Source organism: Bos javanicus, chromosome 24, assembly GCF_032452875.1.
Source record: "Bos javanicus breed banteng chromosome 24, ARS-OSU_banteng_1.0, whole genome shotgun sequence".
Lineage (NCBI taxonomy): Eukaryota > Metazoa > Chordata > Mammalia > Artiodactyla > Bovidae > Bos > Bos javanicus.
In genome coordinates, this window is record NC_083891.1 from 26,143,342 (window position 1) to 26,162,245 (window position 18,904).

An 18,904-nucleotide genomic window follows, 5' to 3' on the forward strand; every position below is an offset into this window, starting at 1 on the left:
TTCCAGGCAAGAGTGCTGGAGTGGGGTGCCATTGCCTTCTCTGAATGTACATATAATTAGATATAATTCAAGATATGTTAAAATATATGTTCTGTTCTTTATAACTTTATAGAATTCTGTCATTGATTCTAAGGCAAATGTTCTAATCCATGCTTTTGTAGTCATTTATGTTTTAACAGTAAAAATTATGTAAATAATTATATGTAGAATGTAGCCCTTTCATTACTCCAGGATCCCAAGCATTTGAGAGACATAGGTAAAGAGCTCAGAGAGTCAGAGCAGAATTTTTATCAATGCTATGGCTGCGGTGGGAAATATAACACGGTGTGCTGTTCCTTTCAAAATTGGGTTTAATCAGTCATTTGCCCAATGAGAAGTTGGGGAACCTCAAACTTTCCCAACACCCAGGCAGCTCTGTTCAAATGGAATTTCTCCATGGTACAGGGAATACTGGAGGAAAATATCATGATTTTGTTGAGAGATACAGCTTGTCCCAGAGATACCAAATTTACTTTTTCAAAAAGTGTCCCATTCCTGGGAAGGAAGAAAAGAAAGGATGTAAAGAAAGGTCAGGGATGTTCCTCTAGGGAAATGGACCAGAGGTTATCACTCTGGTAAAAATGTGAACAGAAGGGAAATATATCATCACTTTTAAAGATGTTTAGTTTTCTTTTTTTTTTTTTGACTTAACGTTTCCCTCTGTGACAGATTTGAATTAAAGTGAAAACACTACACATGGGTAACATATGAATTCTTTGAGAGGATATTACTTAGGTGGGTATTAGGCTATCAGTTTGGTTTCTGTAAAGGCAGATAAGTGGAAGAATGGGATGCATTTGATACTTTTAGATATAATATTGAAACACTGGTATGAGACTTGTATTTTATAACTTTGCACTTGGGAAGATTCCCAGGGAGAGAAGAATTTCAGAATTTCAAAAGGAAGCCCCAGAAAGAAAGAAACAGCAAAGAGAACTGTGGTCCCCAGGGGAGTTAGTGAGGTTGGGGTGGGGCAAGAAGAATTTAAAGATTTTTCTTATTTGACTATTTGCCAAACTCATATACTCTGTCACTCTTTGGGTTCGTGTGTATAATTTCTGGCTGAAGACAGGTGTATCTTAGAAGACTTACTATATTGTTAAGAAAAACTTCTGTTTGTTTATCCAGGTGTGTGTGGGGGTGTGTAGTTCAGCTTTGTCCTGATTGCAACATGCATCTGTCTTCAATAGGAAGATCATTTTCATAAGCCTTTTAGAAGAATATAAAAGTTTTAAGTACCTTTTTAAAACAAATTTGCAATCCAGAATTATCATTTTTAACAGAAGAAGAATGATCACTTTTAAAAAATACATGTAAAGAGGCTGGCTAAGATATTTGCTAAATGCAGACTGATTGGTTCATTTCATTCCACTTCAGGGTTTTAAAGAAGATTGTATACATTATTAGAACATTTCCCCCCCTTTTTCTCATGTGTTTCTTACTTTTGAAAATTCTTACTTGCAGTTAATTTGAAAGAGTGCCTTGGGTCTGTAGACCACATCCAGTCCAGTGATCCTGATTTCAGAGTTCTAGAAGATGGGTCAGTATACACAGCCCACGCTGTTGTGTTGTCTGATGAGAAAAGATCTTTCACCATACGGCTCTCTGACACAAAGAAACGGACACAGAAAGAGATTCTTGTGCTCCTGAAATATCAGAAGAAGGTATTCAAAGTCCATTGATATTTTCAGGCGTGTTTTTCTTCTCATTTAAATGCTCTCATTAAAAATTGCAAAGAAAAGGATAAATAAGATTTATTTTCCTCTTCTTTTTTTCCCCTTTCTGTTTGCTTTTCCTTCCTCCCTGTCTCCTTTTCTCCCTCCTCTTCCCCTCTCGACATTGGTTAGACATTGACTTTGGATCTGGCTTTATTAGATCTAATGGCACCTCTCTGTGAAGGCTTCTTCCACCTCCAAAGTCTACTTGCTTTTGCCTGCCTGTGTCAGTGTGGTAATCCCTCTGTTGTAGCATTGGTGATTTTTCATTAGTGCAAACAACCTATCCACAGTTGCTTAAGGACATGAGTCAGTCCCTTTTGTTACCTCTGTTACTACTGCTCAGTTACCCCTGACCCAGAGTCAATAGGTGTATTTTAAATTAAGGCTGAGTGCAGTAGTTCCCAGTGAATAAGGGGCTGATTTCAAGTGCCACAGTCATTCTGATGTTAAAATAGGACGGAAATCCTGTAGTATGTATGTGTCTGAATGGTATTAGCCATCACCCAGTGATTATTCACTGTAGTTCTAGATTCTACATCAAGAGGAAGGCCGTAGTGAATTACAACTAATCAGTGTGAAGTGTATTATATTAATGAAAAAGTCACTTAATAAATTTCTGCTTAGCACTTTAATAATTGCTTAATGTATCATTAAGTAATTCTCAGGAAATACCGCATCTTCCTTACTATACCATGAAATGAAATGGAAATCACTAAAAACTCCAATAGAACTTTCAACAATGATGGGAATGTTCTATAATCTGCACTGTGTGATATGGTCACCCAACATTAATTAATTAATGACTCCTGACAGTTATCATGTGACTAGTGTAACTGAAGGATGGAATATATGTTTTACTTAATTCTAATTAACTTAAATGGTCACATGTGGCTTGTGGCTTCCTTATTGGACAGTGGAGTTAGAGTGTTCAGGCAACGAAGAAAATGCATGATCTCACTCTGGTTCACCTGGGATATGAGGTTTTAGCAGAAAGAACAAGAGCTGTCTATAGCTTGTTAGAAAGAGGATGCATTCTCTGTTTCATTTTGGGACAGAACAGAAAGAACTGAAAGTACAGTGATGATTTTCCTAATCTGAAAGTTTGGTCAGGATTAATATAGAAATGTATACAAAGTGAAATTCTTTGGTTCATGAAGCCTTTGAAGTCTGGTTACATTTTTTTAACCTAATTCAGAGAAGACCATATTATCTGGTCTTTAGGTTCAGCATTGACATACTGGAGACTGGTCCATCTACTGTTTTACAATGAAGTAGGCTGTGATGCTTTTTGTTTAAAATTTTTATTGGTTTTTCTCTCGATTCAGGTATTGAGGAAAAGACACGCTAAAGAAACTGTTCTCAGGCGTTCCAAAAGGAGATGGGCGCCTATTCCCTGCTCGATGCAGGAGAATTCCCTGGGACCTTTCCCCTTGTTCCTTCAACAGGTAGGTTTTCCATTCCTTCTGACTGGGATTGCTTTAGTTCCAAGAGTCTGTTTTGTTCAGGTTTTAATAATTCTTTAAACATTTAAAAATCAACAGATTTGAAGATATTCATGAAGAGTAAAATCACTAAAAAATTAATAATGAGAAAAACTAGAACATCACGAAAAACTAATAATTATAATATAGTACAGACTCTATAGCCATTGCTGCTGCTGCTGCTAAGTCGCTTCAGTCGTGTCCGACTCTGTGCGACCCCATAGACGGTAGCCCACCAGGCTCCCTCGTCCCTGGGATTCTCCAGGCAAGAACACTGGAGTGGGTTGCCATTTCCTTCTCCAATGCATGAAAGTGAAAAGGGAAAGTGAAGTCGCTCAGTCGTGTCTGACTCTTAGCGACCCCATGGACTGCAGCCTACCAGGCTCCTCCGCCCATGGGATTTTCCAGGCAAGAGTACTGGAGTGGGGTGCCATTGCCTTCTCCCCTATAGCCATTAAATGATCTTTATTAGTTAATTCATTCATTTAGCAGCTGGCTATTGAGCACCTATTCTGTCCTGTTGAAAGAACTGCTCTAAGTACTTAAGCTAGAAATACATTTAGTCATTTGGGCTTCCCAGGTGGTGCTAGAAGTAAAGAAACTGCCTGCCAATGCAGGAGAGTTAAGAGATATGGGTTTGATCCTTGGGTTGGGAAGATCCCTTGGAGAAGGGCTTGACAACCCATTCTAGTATTCTTGCCTGGAGAATCCCATGGACAGAGGAGCTTGGTGGGCTACAGTCCATAGGGTCACATAGAACTGGACACACCTGAAGTGACTTAGCATGGCATGGCCTTTGCCCTCATGACCTTCCCTGGTGGCTCAGACAGTAAAGAATCAGTCTGCAGTGTAGGAGACGTGGGTTTGATCCGTGGGTCAGGGAGATCCCTTGGAGAAGGGAATGGCTACCTACTCCAGTATCCTTGCCTGGAGAATCCCATGGACAGAGGAGCCTGGAGGGCTACAGTTCATGGGGTCGTAAAGAGTTGTATATGACTGAGTGACTAAAACTTGCTCTCATGTAGTTTATTAATCTAGTGAGGAAGATAGAAGTAGGCAAATGATTGTAAAATTAAGTGATAAGTGCTGAGGTGGGAATGGATTGGAGAATTCATGGAGTGAGTACCATGTCCTGAGATGACAAGTGGTAAAAAACAAAAAGAAGACTTAGGGGGAGGCAACTAAGCCCAGTGCTGAAGGATGGGAGAGTGTCATGCAGGTAAATTGTTGCAGAAGGAGAAAGAGGGACAGAGGTGAAACCAAGCATGGTTCCTCATAGGAGCTCTCAAAAGCTTAGCCTTCCTGTGTATGATGGGAGTGGAACAGGGAGACGGGGCAGAAAGGCAGATAGGGTCCAGCTGGAACCGGCCATTTGTGCTCTGCTGGGTAGTTTAACTTCTTCCAAAAAACAAGTCTTTTTAAAGCAGGGTCAGATTTACTTTTCATAAATGAAAATAATAAGTATGCAATGAAAATAATGACTGAGGCGGAGCTATGGAATGGAGCTTGTGTTTTTCCTTTAAATTTCCATTACTCCGGTCAATGTTTAATGCTAATGGTGCCCCCTGGGTCCTACTTATTTACGATTTTAACCATGCTTCCGGTGTCTTTCTCGCTTATAGGAAACTCTACCCAGTGCCGTCCCTTTGTTTCTTCTTTTAGGTAATTGTACTTTAAGCACTGATGAGGCCTATTAAGAAATTGATTTCTGATTACCAAAGTTATACTGATCAGAGGTAAACACGGCCTTAGTACTGTTAAACTGGTCACCACCTCTCAGTCCTCACTTCCTTGATGTGTATGTCCATTTGACTTAGCTGACCTCTCCTTTTCTTCATCCGGGACAACATTCGCCCAGTTTTCCACCTTCTTTGCTGGCCACCCCTTCTTAGTATGTCTTGTTGGTTCATCCTCACTCCCACTTCCCCCTATTCCCCACCAGCCCAACCCCTCAGTCTTAAACTTTGGAGAGCTCATCTATGAACCTTGTCTCGTGTTTATTTATATTCATGTTCTCGGTGATCTCATCCAGCTTCATTGCTTTAAGTACTTTTTATACACTGGAAACTTAAAACTTCATTATCTCTGGCCCAAAATGCCTAATTAAGATTTCCACCTGGATGTTAAGTAGACACATCAAACCTCACATACAAAAATCAAACATTTGGATTTTCTTATAAAAAATGTCCTCCCATCTCAATTAATGGCGGCTCCATCCTTTCAGTTGTTACCACAGTAGAGTCTGTTTGGTAAGGTTTTATGTGGAGAGCATACTTCTCGTTAAGGAATTAATAGATAGGAATTTGCTGCGTTCGTGCCGAGTCGCTTCAGTTGTGTCCCACTCTGTGACCCGTGGACTGTGGCCAGCTAGGCTCCTCTGTCCATGGGATTTTCCAGGCAAGAATACTGGAGTGGGTTGCCATGTCCTTCTCCAGATGAAATAGATGTTCAGCCCCTGTTTACCATATCTACCATTCTTTACAATTAAAATTGTAATTCCTTTATTATTATAGGATAAGAATCTAGCTGCGTTTTACTAAGATCTTAAATTATAGGGGATAAAGTATGACAGAGATTTAGTCATTTCATGTCAAAGTGTGATCCAGTACAGAGATTCTAATTTGAGAAATCGCCGGGGACCCAGGCTTCTTCCTTTTTAAGCTTGGCCATCCTTTCAGGTTCAAGACACTCATCCTTGTGTCCAAATGACGGAACGCACACCTCCACTTTTCTAGAGCACAGTCTGAATCTCACCTGTGTTGGGTTGGCCAAAAGTTCATTTGAGGTTTTCCATGAGATGTTACGGAAAACCCTAACAAACGTTTTTGGCCAGCCCAATATTATTTTTTTTGCTAAATCCCATTGATCCCTTTTTGCATGATCATACCTAATTGCAAGGGAGATAGAAAAATCTTTCTTCTGGACCATCTTATGTTCAGCTGTAAGTTCTAACATTAAGGAAGATGGGCAGAATAGACATCGGGGAATACTAGCTTCCTGTGACTTGGTGACATCCCTGACTTCAGTCTTCACACCACACAGCCAATCCGTTGTCAAATCCTGCTGGCTGCGGCGTCAAATTCGATCCAGAATCTAACTGCTTTTCACAACTGCTGCTGCTGCCATGCTAGTCTAACAAACAATTCTCTCTCCTGAATTCTTACAGTAACTTTTTTTTAAGCAGTAACTTTTAAATGGCCTTCCTGTTTCTTCCCTTACTTCTTACCCAAGTCTAATCTTAACAGAACAGCAAGAATTAGCCTTCTAAAATATAAATTGGTGGCAAAACCAATACAATATTGTAAAGTTAAATAAAATAAAATAAAAAAAATAAAATATAAATTGGATATTGTTGTTTAGTCGCTTGGTCATGTCCGACTCTGTGAGACGCCATGGACTGTCACCTTGCAGCGTTCTCTGCCCATGAGATGAGATTTCCCAGAATACTGGAGTGGGTTGCCATTTTCTTCTCCAGGGAATCTTCCTGACCCAGGGATGGAACTCACATCTCCTGCATTGGCAGGGGGATTCTTTACCACTGAGCTACCAGAACTCCAGAAATTGGGTATTACTATTATCTAAATTCTCCAGTGGCTCTCAGTCTGACTCCAAGAAGAAGCCAACATCCTTGGAATCTCTTTTATGCCATTGCCCTGTTACTGCATTCATCTACGACTTTCTTTTCCCTTAGTCCTCTCTACTCCAAACACAATGCCTTCCTTGAACACTCCAGACATAGCCCTGGTCTGATCACTTTGCACTTCCTGTTTCCTCTGCCAGGAAGAGTCTTCTCTGTTTATTGTCATTCTTTTCAGTTTTGTTAATTCATCTCCCTAAGAAACATTCCAATTGACGTTCCTTTCATCAGGATATGAGAGTTCCTGTTTGCCTCATCCCTGCCCACAACGGGTAGTATTGTTTTTTTCTACCTTTGCCAAATCACTAGATGGGAACCTATGCCTTTTTGTTTACAATTAGGTTTTCTTTGGTTACTTTTTATGTTGAACATTGTCTTCATTAAATTTGGGAGCTTTTAAAAAATCTTTTGCCAAATTATCATAGTTTGTTACCATTTTGCAGGTTGATGAAGTGAAAAAGGTGATTTTTCTTAAAATAATCTCTTTAATAAACAATGTAAACATGTAAGTTGTATTTAAAAAACAGCATTTTAATGAAAAATTTTTTACATATGTTTTTTCCTTTTAGGTTCAATCTGATGCTGCACAGAACTATACCATCTTCTATTCAATAAGTGGGCGTGGAGTTGACAAGGAACCTTTAAATTTGTTTTTCATAGAAAGAGACACTGGAAATCTGTATTGTACCCAGCCTGTGGATCGTGAAGAATATGACGTTTTTGATGTAGGAGCTTTATCAATACACATGACTTTTAAGTGATTAAACTATGTTTCTTCTGATACTCCATCTATTCTTTCCTGTCTTCTGCACTGTCTTTTTTGAGGGCATCTTAAAGATGAAGGAAATAGATTGTATAATATTTTGGAATGCTTGGTCTGCTCTTTATCTCAACTTCTGTTAGGTAAGCCTAAAGTGAAGCCAAGAAATTTAATTGCATTTGGATGTAAATTCCAGCAAATTTCCAAAAGTTGGTTTTGTTTCTGAGGTTTTCCTTCTCTCTCTGGTCATGGTCCTTTCTCCTCTCTCTAGGACATGGCCACAGTTGATTGGAAGAGTTGTCTTCCAATGTCCCTCTTTTGCTCCTTTTTTTTTTTTTCCCTTTTCTTTCTTGGTCTTTCTTCAGCATGTATGACTATCTGATGATATCTGAGAACTACATAATGTAGCAAAAGTGGGAGATCAAGCCCAAACAAGGCACAATAAGTCAGTATACTGATAAGGATGCTGCTGCTGCTGCAGCTAAGTCGCTTCAGTCTTGTCCGACTCTGTGCGACCCCATAGACAGAAGCCCACCAGGCTCCCCGTCCCTGGGATTCTCCAGGCAAGAACACTGGAGTGGGATGCCATTTCCTTACATCAATGGGGAATAAGTCACTTAATTTTCAGTGTAATAATTCAGACAATTTTCAGCATGATATAATAAATGCTCTGGGGTTATGTAATTATTCCTGTGGTTCAGGGGAGCTGATTCTCCATAGAAAAGAGGGCTTCTCTTCCTAAAAGAAAAAGGAAGAGATGCTGGGTAAGTAAAACATGACTGATGGTCACCACGTGACACTTTGCTTTTGGCTGGAAAATTTTCAACTCAGTGTTATAATAACATGCTGAAGAGAAATATGTTCTATTTGATTTTACACTGCTTTTGGTTAACCAGTAATGCAGAAGTAAATGTAGCGGTTTTATGAGAAAACCTCTTACAAATATGTGATCTATGAGGTAAAATAATAAACGGGCTTAGTAGTGACAAAATTTGGTAATTTTTGCTTTATTTAGATGATGTAGTTCGGATTGTTCCCACTGCAGTGAAGTGACTTGTTTCTCCCTATTTATGATTTTATGATTATGGGGAGAATAAAGACTATAATCCACCCTGCTATATTCACATTTAATTCCTTAGTCTAATGGCCTGAGTATTCTCTGACACTGTATTCTGACCTAGGTTTTATTTGAAGTGTAGCCACTTCTACCAAACACTGAATACTTTGAACTATAATATTAATAGTTATAGTCTTTCTACCTTCAATGCTCTGATAACTAAAGAAGTATTAAATTTTTGGAAAGATTTATTACTTAAAAGATTTGCAGAGAAGGTATTAGATAAAGCATAGAATTCTTTCTTGCTGGAATCTTTCAAAATGGACTGTTCAGTTTGGTTTTCACTGTTTTACAGCTGATTGCCTATGCGTCAACTGCAGACGGATATTCAGCAGACTTCCCTCTCCCACTGCCCATCAGAGTGGAGGACGAAAATGACAACCATCCTATTTTCACAGAAGCAGTTTATAATTTTGAAGTTCCGGAAAGCAGTAGAGTTGGTGAGACAACACTGAAGAGCAAAATATGCTGTATTAAATGTTTATATGCACTGTTTGAGAGATTGAGTTTTTACTCAATGCCAGATCATTGTGAGATGACATTGGGCTCATTGGATACATATAATGCCATCAGATTCAATCAATGTGTAGTTTACAAGGTATTATAGGAGTTTGATATTATAGGCTTCCTAGGTGGCTCAGTGGTACCAAATCCACCTGCCAAGCAGAAGATGTAAGTTTGACCCCTGGGTCAGGAAGATGCCCTGGAGAAGGAAACGGCACCCCATTCCAGGATTCTTACCAGGAAAGTCTCATAGACAGAGAGCCACGGGATTGCAAAAGAGTTGGAAATGATAGCGACTAAACAACAGCAACATAGGAGTTTGTGGTGTTGCTGGTATACCAATGAGTTATAAAGGCAGATAGCAGTTATTCAAGCTTTGTACCATATTTTGCTTTTATACTTCATTTCATTTTATTATTATGTGGGTTTATCATTATCCCCAGCTCCAAGGGAGGATATGCAGTGTAGACTCTAATAAAACTAAAATCAGTGTAGATATTTTAATTAGGTTTTATGTAGGAAGGTGTTCAATGGCATCCACTGAGTATACAATTTATTTAATAAATAAATCTTATTTATCTTTTCTCTTTAAAGTACTGTTTTACTACTCCCAATTTAGAGTGAATACTGAAATAACTTTAAAGAAACTTGCATCGCATGTTCTCCATCCTAAACGCTTGCTCTCACATGAGGAAAAACCATAGTGTTTTCACTTTAGTTCGCCCTTAAATGTGGCATTCTTGATGTCTTCTAGACTTGAAATGTGAAAAATTGTTCGTGTATTTGTTGTTGCTTGGTTGTGTTCAACTCTGCGATTCTTTGGACTGTAGCCCGCCAAGCTCCTCTGTTCATGGGATTCCGCAGGCAAAAATACTGGAATGGGTTGGCATTTCCTCCTTGGGGATCTTCCCGACTCAGGGATCGAACCCACGTCTCCTGTGTCTCCTGCACTGCAGGCAGATTCCTTATTGTAGAGCCAGCAGAGAATTACCTCTTGCAATAAAGTTGAAAGGAAGTGAGCTGAACCATAAAGGGGACTTTACGAACTTGCTTATTAATGTTTCTAGTATAGTTATTTACATCTTCACTGGATTCTTACAGCTGCTCTTTCTTTTTACGTTTTGCTTTGATAATTTGGTGTCATAGATGTTAACCTTCTTAGTACTCACATGGTACAATTAAAAAAATGAAAATAGTTGGTTTGGAGTTTAGGAAGCCTAGTTTTTGATTCAGAATCTGTTATTATTTCACTGTGAGAACTCACTGAAGTTCCTTTGAGTTGTCTGATCTATAGAATGAGTTTAATTATGTTAGATGATTTAAAATGTTTTTAACCTCTCAAGTCTATGACTTTGTTACATTTTTCTATTTTCAAAGAGGGATGATTGATTTTAGATTCTTTCTCTAACATTCTCTCTCTTTAGTAGTAACAGAGAAAAATTGAGGACAAACACTTTGATGCCCAGATTAACCCAGGATGCTTTAAGCATCTCACACCAGTAGGTTCAGACCAGTTAAAACTGTATTAGTCTAACGGTGTTCCTTGAATTTGTTTTACACACAGATGCTTTGGGCAAAGGATGCTCAGCTAATAGTGAAGTAGAGCACTTGTGGAAAAGAATTTCCAAGTCAAGATTTTAGGACGATTTTATGTAATAAGTAAAGGTGTTCTATATCCAGAGAATTAAAATAGTGTTTATGTCTTCCTGCCAGTGAAATTGCAGAAAGAAAATTTATATCTTATAAAGCTTATAAATAGTATTTTATGAGAAGATCATTTATTTTCTTATAATAAGATTATTACTTCATGTCTTCATATTGATCCACTGCAAAAATCTTTTTGTTATAAATATGTATTTGGACATTCTCTACAAATTTATTTCTATATTTATATACATACTGGAGAAGGAAATGGCAACCCATTCCAGTATTCTTTCCTGGAGAATTCCATGGACAGAGGAGTCTGGCAGGCTACATATATATATATATATATATATACACACACACACACACATATGTATGTTTAAGCACAAATACATACACATATATAATGTTTAAAAATATAATGGCAAAATTATTTAAAATTAATACTTCCTTGCACTAATATTTTTATTTGCTTTTATATCCTCAAATATAAAATTTCAATGAATATATGTGTATATGTATATTATTGTATGTGTCTATATATTATTCCTCAGGCCAGCCTCACATACAGGGCTAGGCAAAGTGGATCTATGTATTATAATTTCATGGGAACACTCTTCTTACACTTTAAAATGCCACATGTATGTCCTCTTTGATACCTGAAATCCTCTTCCAGAGCAATATTCTTACTTTCCATACTGATGAAAAATACCAGTAGCTCCAACTGAAGCAATAGTTGACTTAAATTCTCCCTAAATAGTAAATAGTATGAAATAAGACTAAGTAGGGCAGGCAGCAATGGGGTTTGGATACTAATCTGGTGAAAGAATGAGGCAATTCAAGAATTAGCAAAAAGAAAATCATAGAAAGGAGAGACTGAGATGTGAAAGGTCAACATGATCATCTATCCAATTATATTCCAAGTCAGCCTCGATTAATTATTAATCAAAACTTTGATTTTTGAAAAATCTGATTTACTTTAGAGATATGGTTTATCTCTCCATATTTTGATATGTGGGAATATGTGTTGAAATTATTCTTGGATGCTATTTATATGTTTTTTAGTAAATTTACTTTCAAATAGTTTAAACTGTGGACAAAGTAAATCTTGATTCTTAGCATTAAAGTATTTCATGTTATAAATTTGAAGTCATCTTCACCAGTACTATGTAAGGATGGAATATTGCTGGTAAGAAATACAACTTAAATGAGGTTTCCACTATCAATGTTAGACTTTGAGAAGTGTAGCTACGCCTAAACATATTTTGCAGTTCTGGAAAGTAAAGACTCCTTTTTTCTTAAAACAAACAAACATGTAGGTACTACAGTGGGAGTGGTTTGTGCCACGGACAGAGATGAACCAGACACGATGCACACACGCCTGAAGTACAGCATTTTGGAGCAGACACCACGATCACCTGGGCTGTTTTCTGTGCATCCCAGCACGGGTGTGATCACCACCGTCTCTCATTATTTGGACAGAGAGGTAACTTTCACAATCTACAGGTTTATTATTTTACTGGGGGTTGAACGCACCACCTCCAATTTACTATAATTTGCTATCCTATGGATTAGGCATGTGTGCACGCTCAGTCATGTCTGACTCTTTGTGACCCCATGGACTGTAGCCCACCAGGCTCCTCAGTCCATGGTATTTTCTAGGCAAGAATACTGGAGTGGGTAGCCATTTCCTACTCCAGAGGATCTTCCCGACCCAGGGATTGAACCTACAATCCCCCGTGTCTCCTGCATTGGCAGGTGGATTCTTTACCACTGAGCTACTTGAGAAGCTGGTGGATTAAGAGTTTCTCATTTTATTTTACTTAGGCATAAGACAGTAAGAATTCCTGGCTATATTATTAAGACTTATTATAATATGATTTCTATTTCCTTATATAAGAGAAACCATGAGAGAGAGAAGTAAAAATCAATTAGTATTCAGAAGGAGTGAGAAAAAAGATATTACTTGTGAAAGTTGGTATTATTGAATATTGTTTTAGTTCTTGTGTATGACTAGTTGGTTCTAGCTCAGTGTTCCAGCTCAGTTCTCATGTAGGACAATTAGTTTTGCTTGTTCCATGAGTATAGATTATACCCTGATCCCTATCCTGTTATTATAGATAATGTACTTGAAGAAGGAAATGGCAACCCACTCCAATGTTCTTCCTGGACAGAGTAACCTGGCAAGCTACAGTCCATGGGGTTGCAAAGAGTCAGACACGACTTAATGACTAAACAACAACAGAAAAAAAACAACTTTTAATCAGGAAAAGATTAGTTAAGATAAAGTAGATGGACTGTTAAAAATTTGCAGCACTATTTGGATGATATTAATAGCATATTGTTATGTGTATAGCACTTGATGCTCAAATTCTTTATGCATAATTTTAATTCATCTTGATAATTTCCTTGTTGGATTAGGTAGGGATTACCTCCACTCTATGGAGGAGAAAGGTGACAGTCAGAAGGATGGATTGACTTGTCCTGGTCAAATTACTGCACTGTATTCTCTGATCTTTCATTGTTGCTCTTATGCATTTCATCAGCCCATATTTACTCCAGAGTCTTGCATTATTGACCAAAGCAGATCAATCGGTTTCACATGTACAAAGTAGCTTTATTAGAACACTTCAGCGGTACCTACTAAAACTAGAATAACATAAATGGAAGGATCAATATGACTGGGAGAGATATTAAAACACAAATCAATGGTATTTGATCCCAGAGCAAAAGGGAGGGATGGTGAGAACATATCAAAAAGAATAAAAAAATTACAAAGCTTTTGTTTATTATTATTTTTATTTTTGTGGGATTGTGACTTTTTTTTTTTTATAACTGATATAGTCTTTATTTAGTCTTCAATTTACAGGAAAGTCTGGTCCATTTCTCTCCAACAGTATCATCTGTCAATGTTCACTGCTAATAACTTAGAACAAGACACAAATTTACCCTTACCTAAACTATGGCAATGAGTTCCTAACTGTCCCCTCTCACTCTTACCCCTTCAAATCCGGTTTGCTATAGAAAGGCAGAAATGATCTCTTATCTATGTCATTAAAGGTAAAATTGTGTTCCCAAACAATATCTCAAAGTCCTAACTTCCAGTACCTCAGAATGTGACCTTATTTGGAAATAGGGGAATTGCAGACATAATCAGTTAAGATGACTTGAGTCCTCATAAGCAGATGGCCTGGTTAAGATGATACACAGGAAAGATGCCTTGGGAAGATCAAGGCAGAGATTGGAGTTGTACTGTCACAGGCCATGCAAAGGCAGGGGATATCCAGAAATTCCTGGAGGAAGTATCTCCTGTAAAGGCTTTGATGAGAGCTTTGCGTGGCCGACACCTCGATTCAGACTTCTAGCCTCTCAAACTTCTAGGGAATACATTTCTGTTTATTATTATTATTTGTTTGCTTATCTTTGGCCGTGCTGAGGTCTCCATTGCTGCCAATGGACTTTCTCTAGTTGCAGTGAGCAGGGGCCACTCTCAAGCTGTGGTGCACAGGCTTCTCACTGCAGTGGCTTCTCTTGTTGTAGAGCACATGCTCTGGGTGCAAGGACTCAGTAGTTGCAGCTTCTGGCCTCTACAGCACAGGCTCAGTAATTGTGCTGCAGGCTTAGTTTCTCCGCAGCATGTGGGATTTTCCGGGATCAGGAATCGAACCCGTGTCTCCTGCGTTGGCAGGTAGATCCTTTCACTGAGCCACCATGGAGGCCCAGACATTCTATGTGATAAAACACACAATGGTCATAACAAATGGGAATGTTTGAAAGGAATTATATGAATATATTTTTGTATCTGTGGGATGTGGTAATCAAGTAAAAACAAGCATTTTTCCTAGTTTTTCAATATTGACAAATGAGACCTAGAGTAAATAAATAAATTAGGGTTACACAGCTTATAAGATACAGATTTGGGATCAAACCCCAGATTTGCTCACTTGATCAAAAAAAATCGAAGGGTCTCAGAGGAGGGTCTCAGAGAGTTCCAGAGCCTTTGGAAGGAATAGTTTGGGATGGGAATGTTAGTTTCCACTGTAAAAGAAGGATGAGTAAAATAAAGACCAAAGAAGGGATAGAGGGAAATAGAAAATGATGAAAAATAAAAGAACAAAAGGAGTGGCTAAAGAAGAGTAAAATGAAGAGAAGGCAACAGAGGTGATTGTGTCACAAACCAGTGAGTCCATTGCAGCATCAGCACACTATCTGCAAACTCCATTCTCAGAGGTCAACAGCGATCACCTAACTGCCTAATCCAGTGGTTAATTATTAAAGCTCTATTGCTGGCAATTATGAAAACTCTCTCTTCTCTTGGATTTCTGGTTCTCCTCCTGCTTCCCTGATCTTTTGTTTTGAGCATCTGTCCTTTGCTTACTCTTCTTACTTCTCCTAAGCATGAAATACTAGTGTTCCTTACATCCTCTGCTTTTCTCATCCTTTATTCTCTCCCCTGATAACTCAGTTGGTAAAGAATGCACCTGCAATGCAGGAGACCCTGGTTTGATTCCTGGGGCAGGAAGATTCTCTGGAGAAGGGATAGGTCACTCACTTCAGTAGTCTTGGGCTTCCCTTGTGGCTTAGCTGGTAAAGAATCCACCTGCAATTCGGGAGACCTGGGTTCGATCCCTGGAATGTGATGATCCCCTGGAGAAGGGAAAGGCTACCTACTCCAGTATTCTGGCCTGGAGAATTCCATAGAATGTACAGCCCATGGGGTTGCAATGAGTCCAATACGACTGAGCAACTTTCACTCACTCTCTCCCTGGAAATTTGATTCTTGCCATAATTTCAATCACTGTCCAGCTACTGCTGACTCCAAGATTGGTATTTCAGTCCTTGAGCTGCCCTTAAGTATAGGTCTATCTATTCAGCTGTCTTCTGGACATTTCTCCTTAGACTTCCCGTGTGTGTGTATGTGTGTGTGCTCAGTCATGTCAGACTCTTTGTGACCCTTTGGACTGTAGCCCACCAGCCTCCTCTGTCTGTGGGATTCTCCAGGTAAGAATACTGGAGTGGGTTGCCATTTCCTCTAGGGGATCTTCCTGACCCAGGGATCGAACCTGCACCTCCTGAGTCTCTTGCATTACAGGCTTATTCTTTACCACTGAGCCATCAGGGAAGCCGCTCTGCTTCTACTAGATTTCCCACAGGAATATAGAATTCAATATACACCAGGAAAAACTCATTTTTTTTCACTCCTCCTTGCCAACCTTGCCAGCACTTTTCTCCTCAAGGAACCACTGTCTTCCTGTATTGGTTGGTGATACCTCTGTCTGCCCATCTAAGTAGGACCCCAGAGCAGCATCCTCAACCCCTCTTTCTTTTGTAACTATGCATACAATCTGTTCTCAAGTCAAACCGCATTTTGACTTATAAATAACTTTCCTATCACCCTTGCTTTCTGTCCTTATTGCCAAGGCCCCAGCTTTGGACTGTTTCAGGAGACTTCAACAGGTTCCTTTGAATCCCAGCTCAGTTCACTCCCAATTGTGCTCAACCTTCTTTAAAAACATTCTTTCTAAAACTCAAATGTTCCTATTTTGTACTCCCCATATGACGCCCATAAAACCTTCTATTACCTGCAACCTAAAATGTAAATCTACTTTCTTACTGTGGATCTTTGTCACTGAAGCTCTGCCTACTTTCAGCTTCTTCCTGTCTACCATGCTTTTGGGTATATACAAATAGGGAAATCAAATAAAAGCATGGATACACATTAATAGAAGTGTGTACCACTGTGGTTTCCTTTATACATCTAAACAAAGGTTTTCAAAACTAATTACATACTTCCTTTGTTTTCAGGTTGCAGACAAATACTCATTGATAATGAAAGTACAAGATATGGATGGCCAGTTTTTTGGATTGATGAGTACAGCGACTTGCATCATAACAGTAAAAGATTCAAATGACAATTTGCCCACTTTCAGACAGAATGCCGTAAGTAGATAATATCAAAATTGATCTCTATTGCTGTTTTTAATTTAATTGGAATTAAAGTATTTATCATCCTTCGAAGTATCTATGCTTATTTTATCAATAAAATGAAACATATGGCATATAAATCTATTTATTAATATTGGTATTTATATTATCTTTCTTTTGTTAAAGGCTATGGTATTAGTCTTCATTTGTATCAAAGTTCTACGTTCATGTAAAAGTAACTCTTAATAAAACAATGCTTTCATGATTCATGTTTTGAAATAATCTAGGCAAAAGCTTTAAGAACAAGTACTTTTGGAGTGAAAGACGTGTTTTACTTTCTTTGTAGAAGTTTCCCTTATAAGATAAGGTTTTAATGAGTTCTCTCTGTTTCAGTATGAAGCATCAGTCGAGGAAAACACGGTCAATGTGGAAATTCTAAGAATACCCGTAGAAGATAAGGATTTGATTAACACTGCCAATTGGAGAGCCAATTTTACTATTTTAAAGGGCAATGAAAACGGACATTTCAAAATCACTACAGACAAAGCAACTAATGAAGGTGTTTTGTCTGTTGTAAAGGTACAGTAAATAATGAGTAATTGACAATTTGGCAAGTTTTTTTTTTCTTTTGCTTTTACTTTTTTAAATTAATTTATTTTAATTGGAGGTTAATTACTTTACAATATTATGATGGTTTTTGCCATACATTCACATGAATCAGCCATGGGTGTACATGTGTTCTCCCATCCTGAACCCCCTGCCACCTCCCTCCCTGTCCCATTCCTCAGGGTCATCCCATTGCACCAGCCCTGAGTGCCCTGTCTCATGCATCAAACCTAGATGGCGATCTATTTCACATATAATAATATACATGTTTCAATGTTATTCTCTCAAATCATCCCACCCTTGCCTTCTCCCACAGAGTCCAAAAGTCTGTTCTTTACATCTGTGTCTCTTTTGCTGTCTCACATATAGGGTTATCGTTACCATTTTTCTAAATTCCATATATATATTTATTAATATACTGTATTGGTGTTTTTATTTCTGACTTACTTCGCTCTGTATAATAGGCTCCAGTTTCATCCACCTCATTAGAACTGATTCAAATGCATTCTTTTTAATAGTTGAGTAATGTTCCGTTGTGTATATGTACCACAGCATTCTTATCCATTCATCTGCTGATGGACATCTAGGTTGCTTCCATGTCCTGGCTATTGTAAACAGTGCTGCGATGAACATTGGGGTACACGTGTCTCTTTCAATTCTGGTTTCCTCGGTGTGTATGCTCAGGAGTGGGATTGCTGGGTCATATGGCAGTTCTATTTGTTTTAAGGAATCTCCACACTGTTCTCCATAGTGGCTGTTCAGTTCAGCTCAGTTCAGTCGCTCAGTCGTGGCCGACTCTTTGCAACCCCATGAATCTCAGCACGCCAGGCCTCCCTGTCCATCACCATCTCCCAGAGTTCACTCAAACTCATGTCCATCAAGTTGGTGATGCCATCCAGCCATCTCATCCTCTGTCGTCCCCTTCTCCTCCTGCCCCCAATCCCTCCCAGCATCAGAGTCTTTTCCAATGCATAGTGGCTGTACTAGTTTGCATTCCCACCAACAGTGTAAGAGGGTTCCTTTTTCTCCACACGCTCTCCAACATTTATTGTTTATAGACTTTTTGATAGCAGCCATTCTGACCGGCGTGAGATGGTACCTCATTGTGGTTTTGATTTGCATTTCTCTGATAATGAGTGATGTTGAGCATCTTTTCATGTGTTTGTTAGCCATCTGTATGTCTTCTTCTTTGGCCCATTTTTTGATTGGGTTGCTTATTTTTCTGGAATTGAGCTTCAGGAGTTGCTTGTATATTTCTGAGATTAATTCTTTGTCAGTTGCTTCATTTGCTATTTTCTCCCATTCTGAAGGCTGTCTCTTCACCTTGCTTATAGTTTCCTTCATTGTGCAGAAGCTTTTAATTTTAATTAGGTCCCATTTGTTTATTTTTGCTTTTATTTCCATTACTCTGGGATGTGGGTCATAGAGGATCCTGCTATGATTTACATCAGAGAGTGTTTTGTCTATGTTTTC

The 18,904-nt window shown here is 38.6% G+C and overlaps 1 protein-coding gene across 2 annotated transcripts in view; it reads left to right on the forward strand.

Annotated features, from left to right (window-relative positions):
* Positions 1-18,904, forward strand: part of DSC3 (desmocollin 3) — a 56,392-nt gene that overhangs the window by 9,685 nt on the left and 27,803 nt on the right. For both annotated transcript variants that reach the window (XM_061399686.1, XM_061399685.1), the window contains exons 3-9: positions 1,504-1,703; positions 3,083-3,202; positions 7,445-7,600; positions 9,048-9,192; positions 12,220-12,386; positions 16,706-16,840; positions 17,219-17,404. In XM_061399686.1, the coding sequence (XP_061255670.1) occupies positions 1,504-1,703; positions 3,083-3,202; positions 7,445-7,600; positions 9,048-9,192; positions 12,220-12,386; positions 16,706-16,840; positions 17,219-17,404 (1,109 nt within the window). The remainder of the gene's footprint in view (positions 1-1,503; positions 1,704-3,082; positions 3,203-7,444; positions 7,601-9,047; positions 9,193-12,219; positions 12,387-16,705; positions 16,841-17,218; positions 17,405-18,904) is intronic.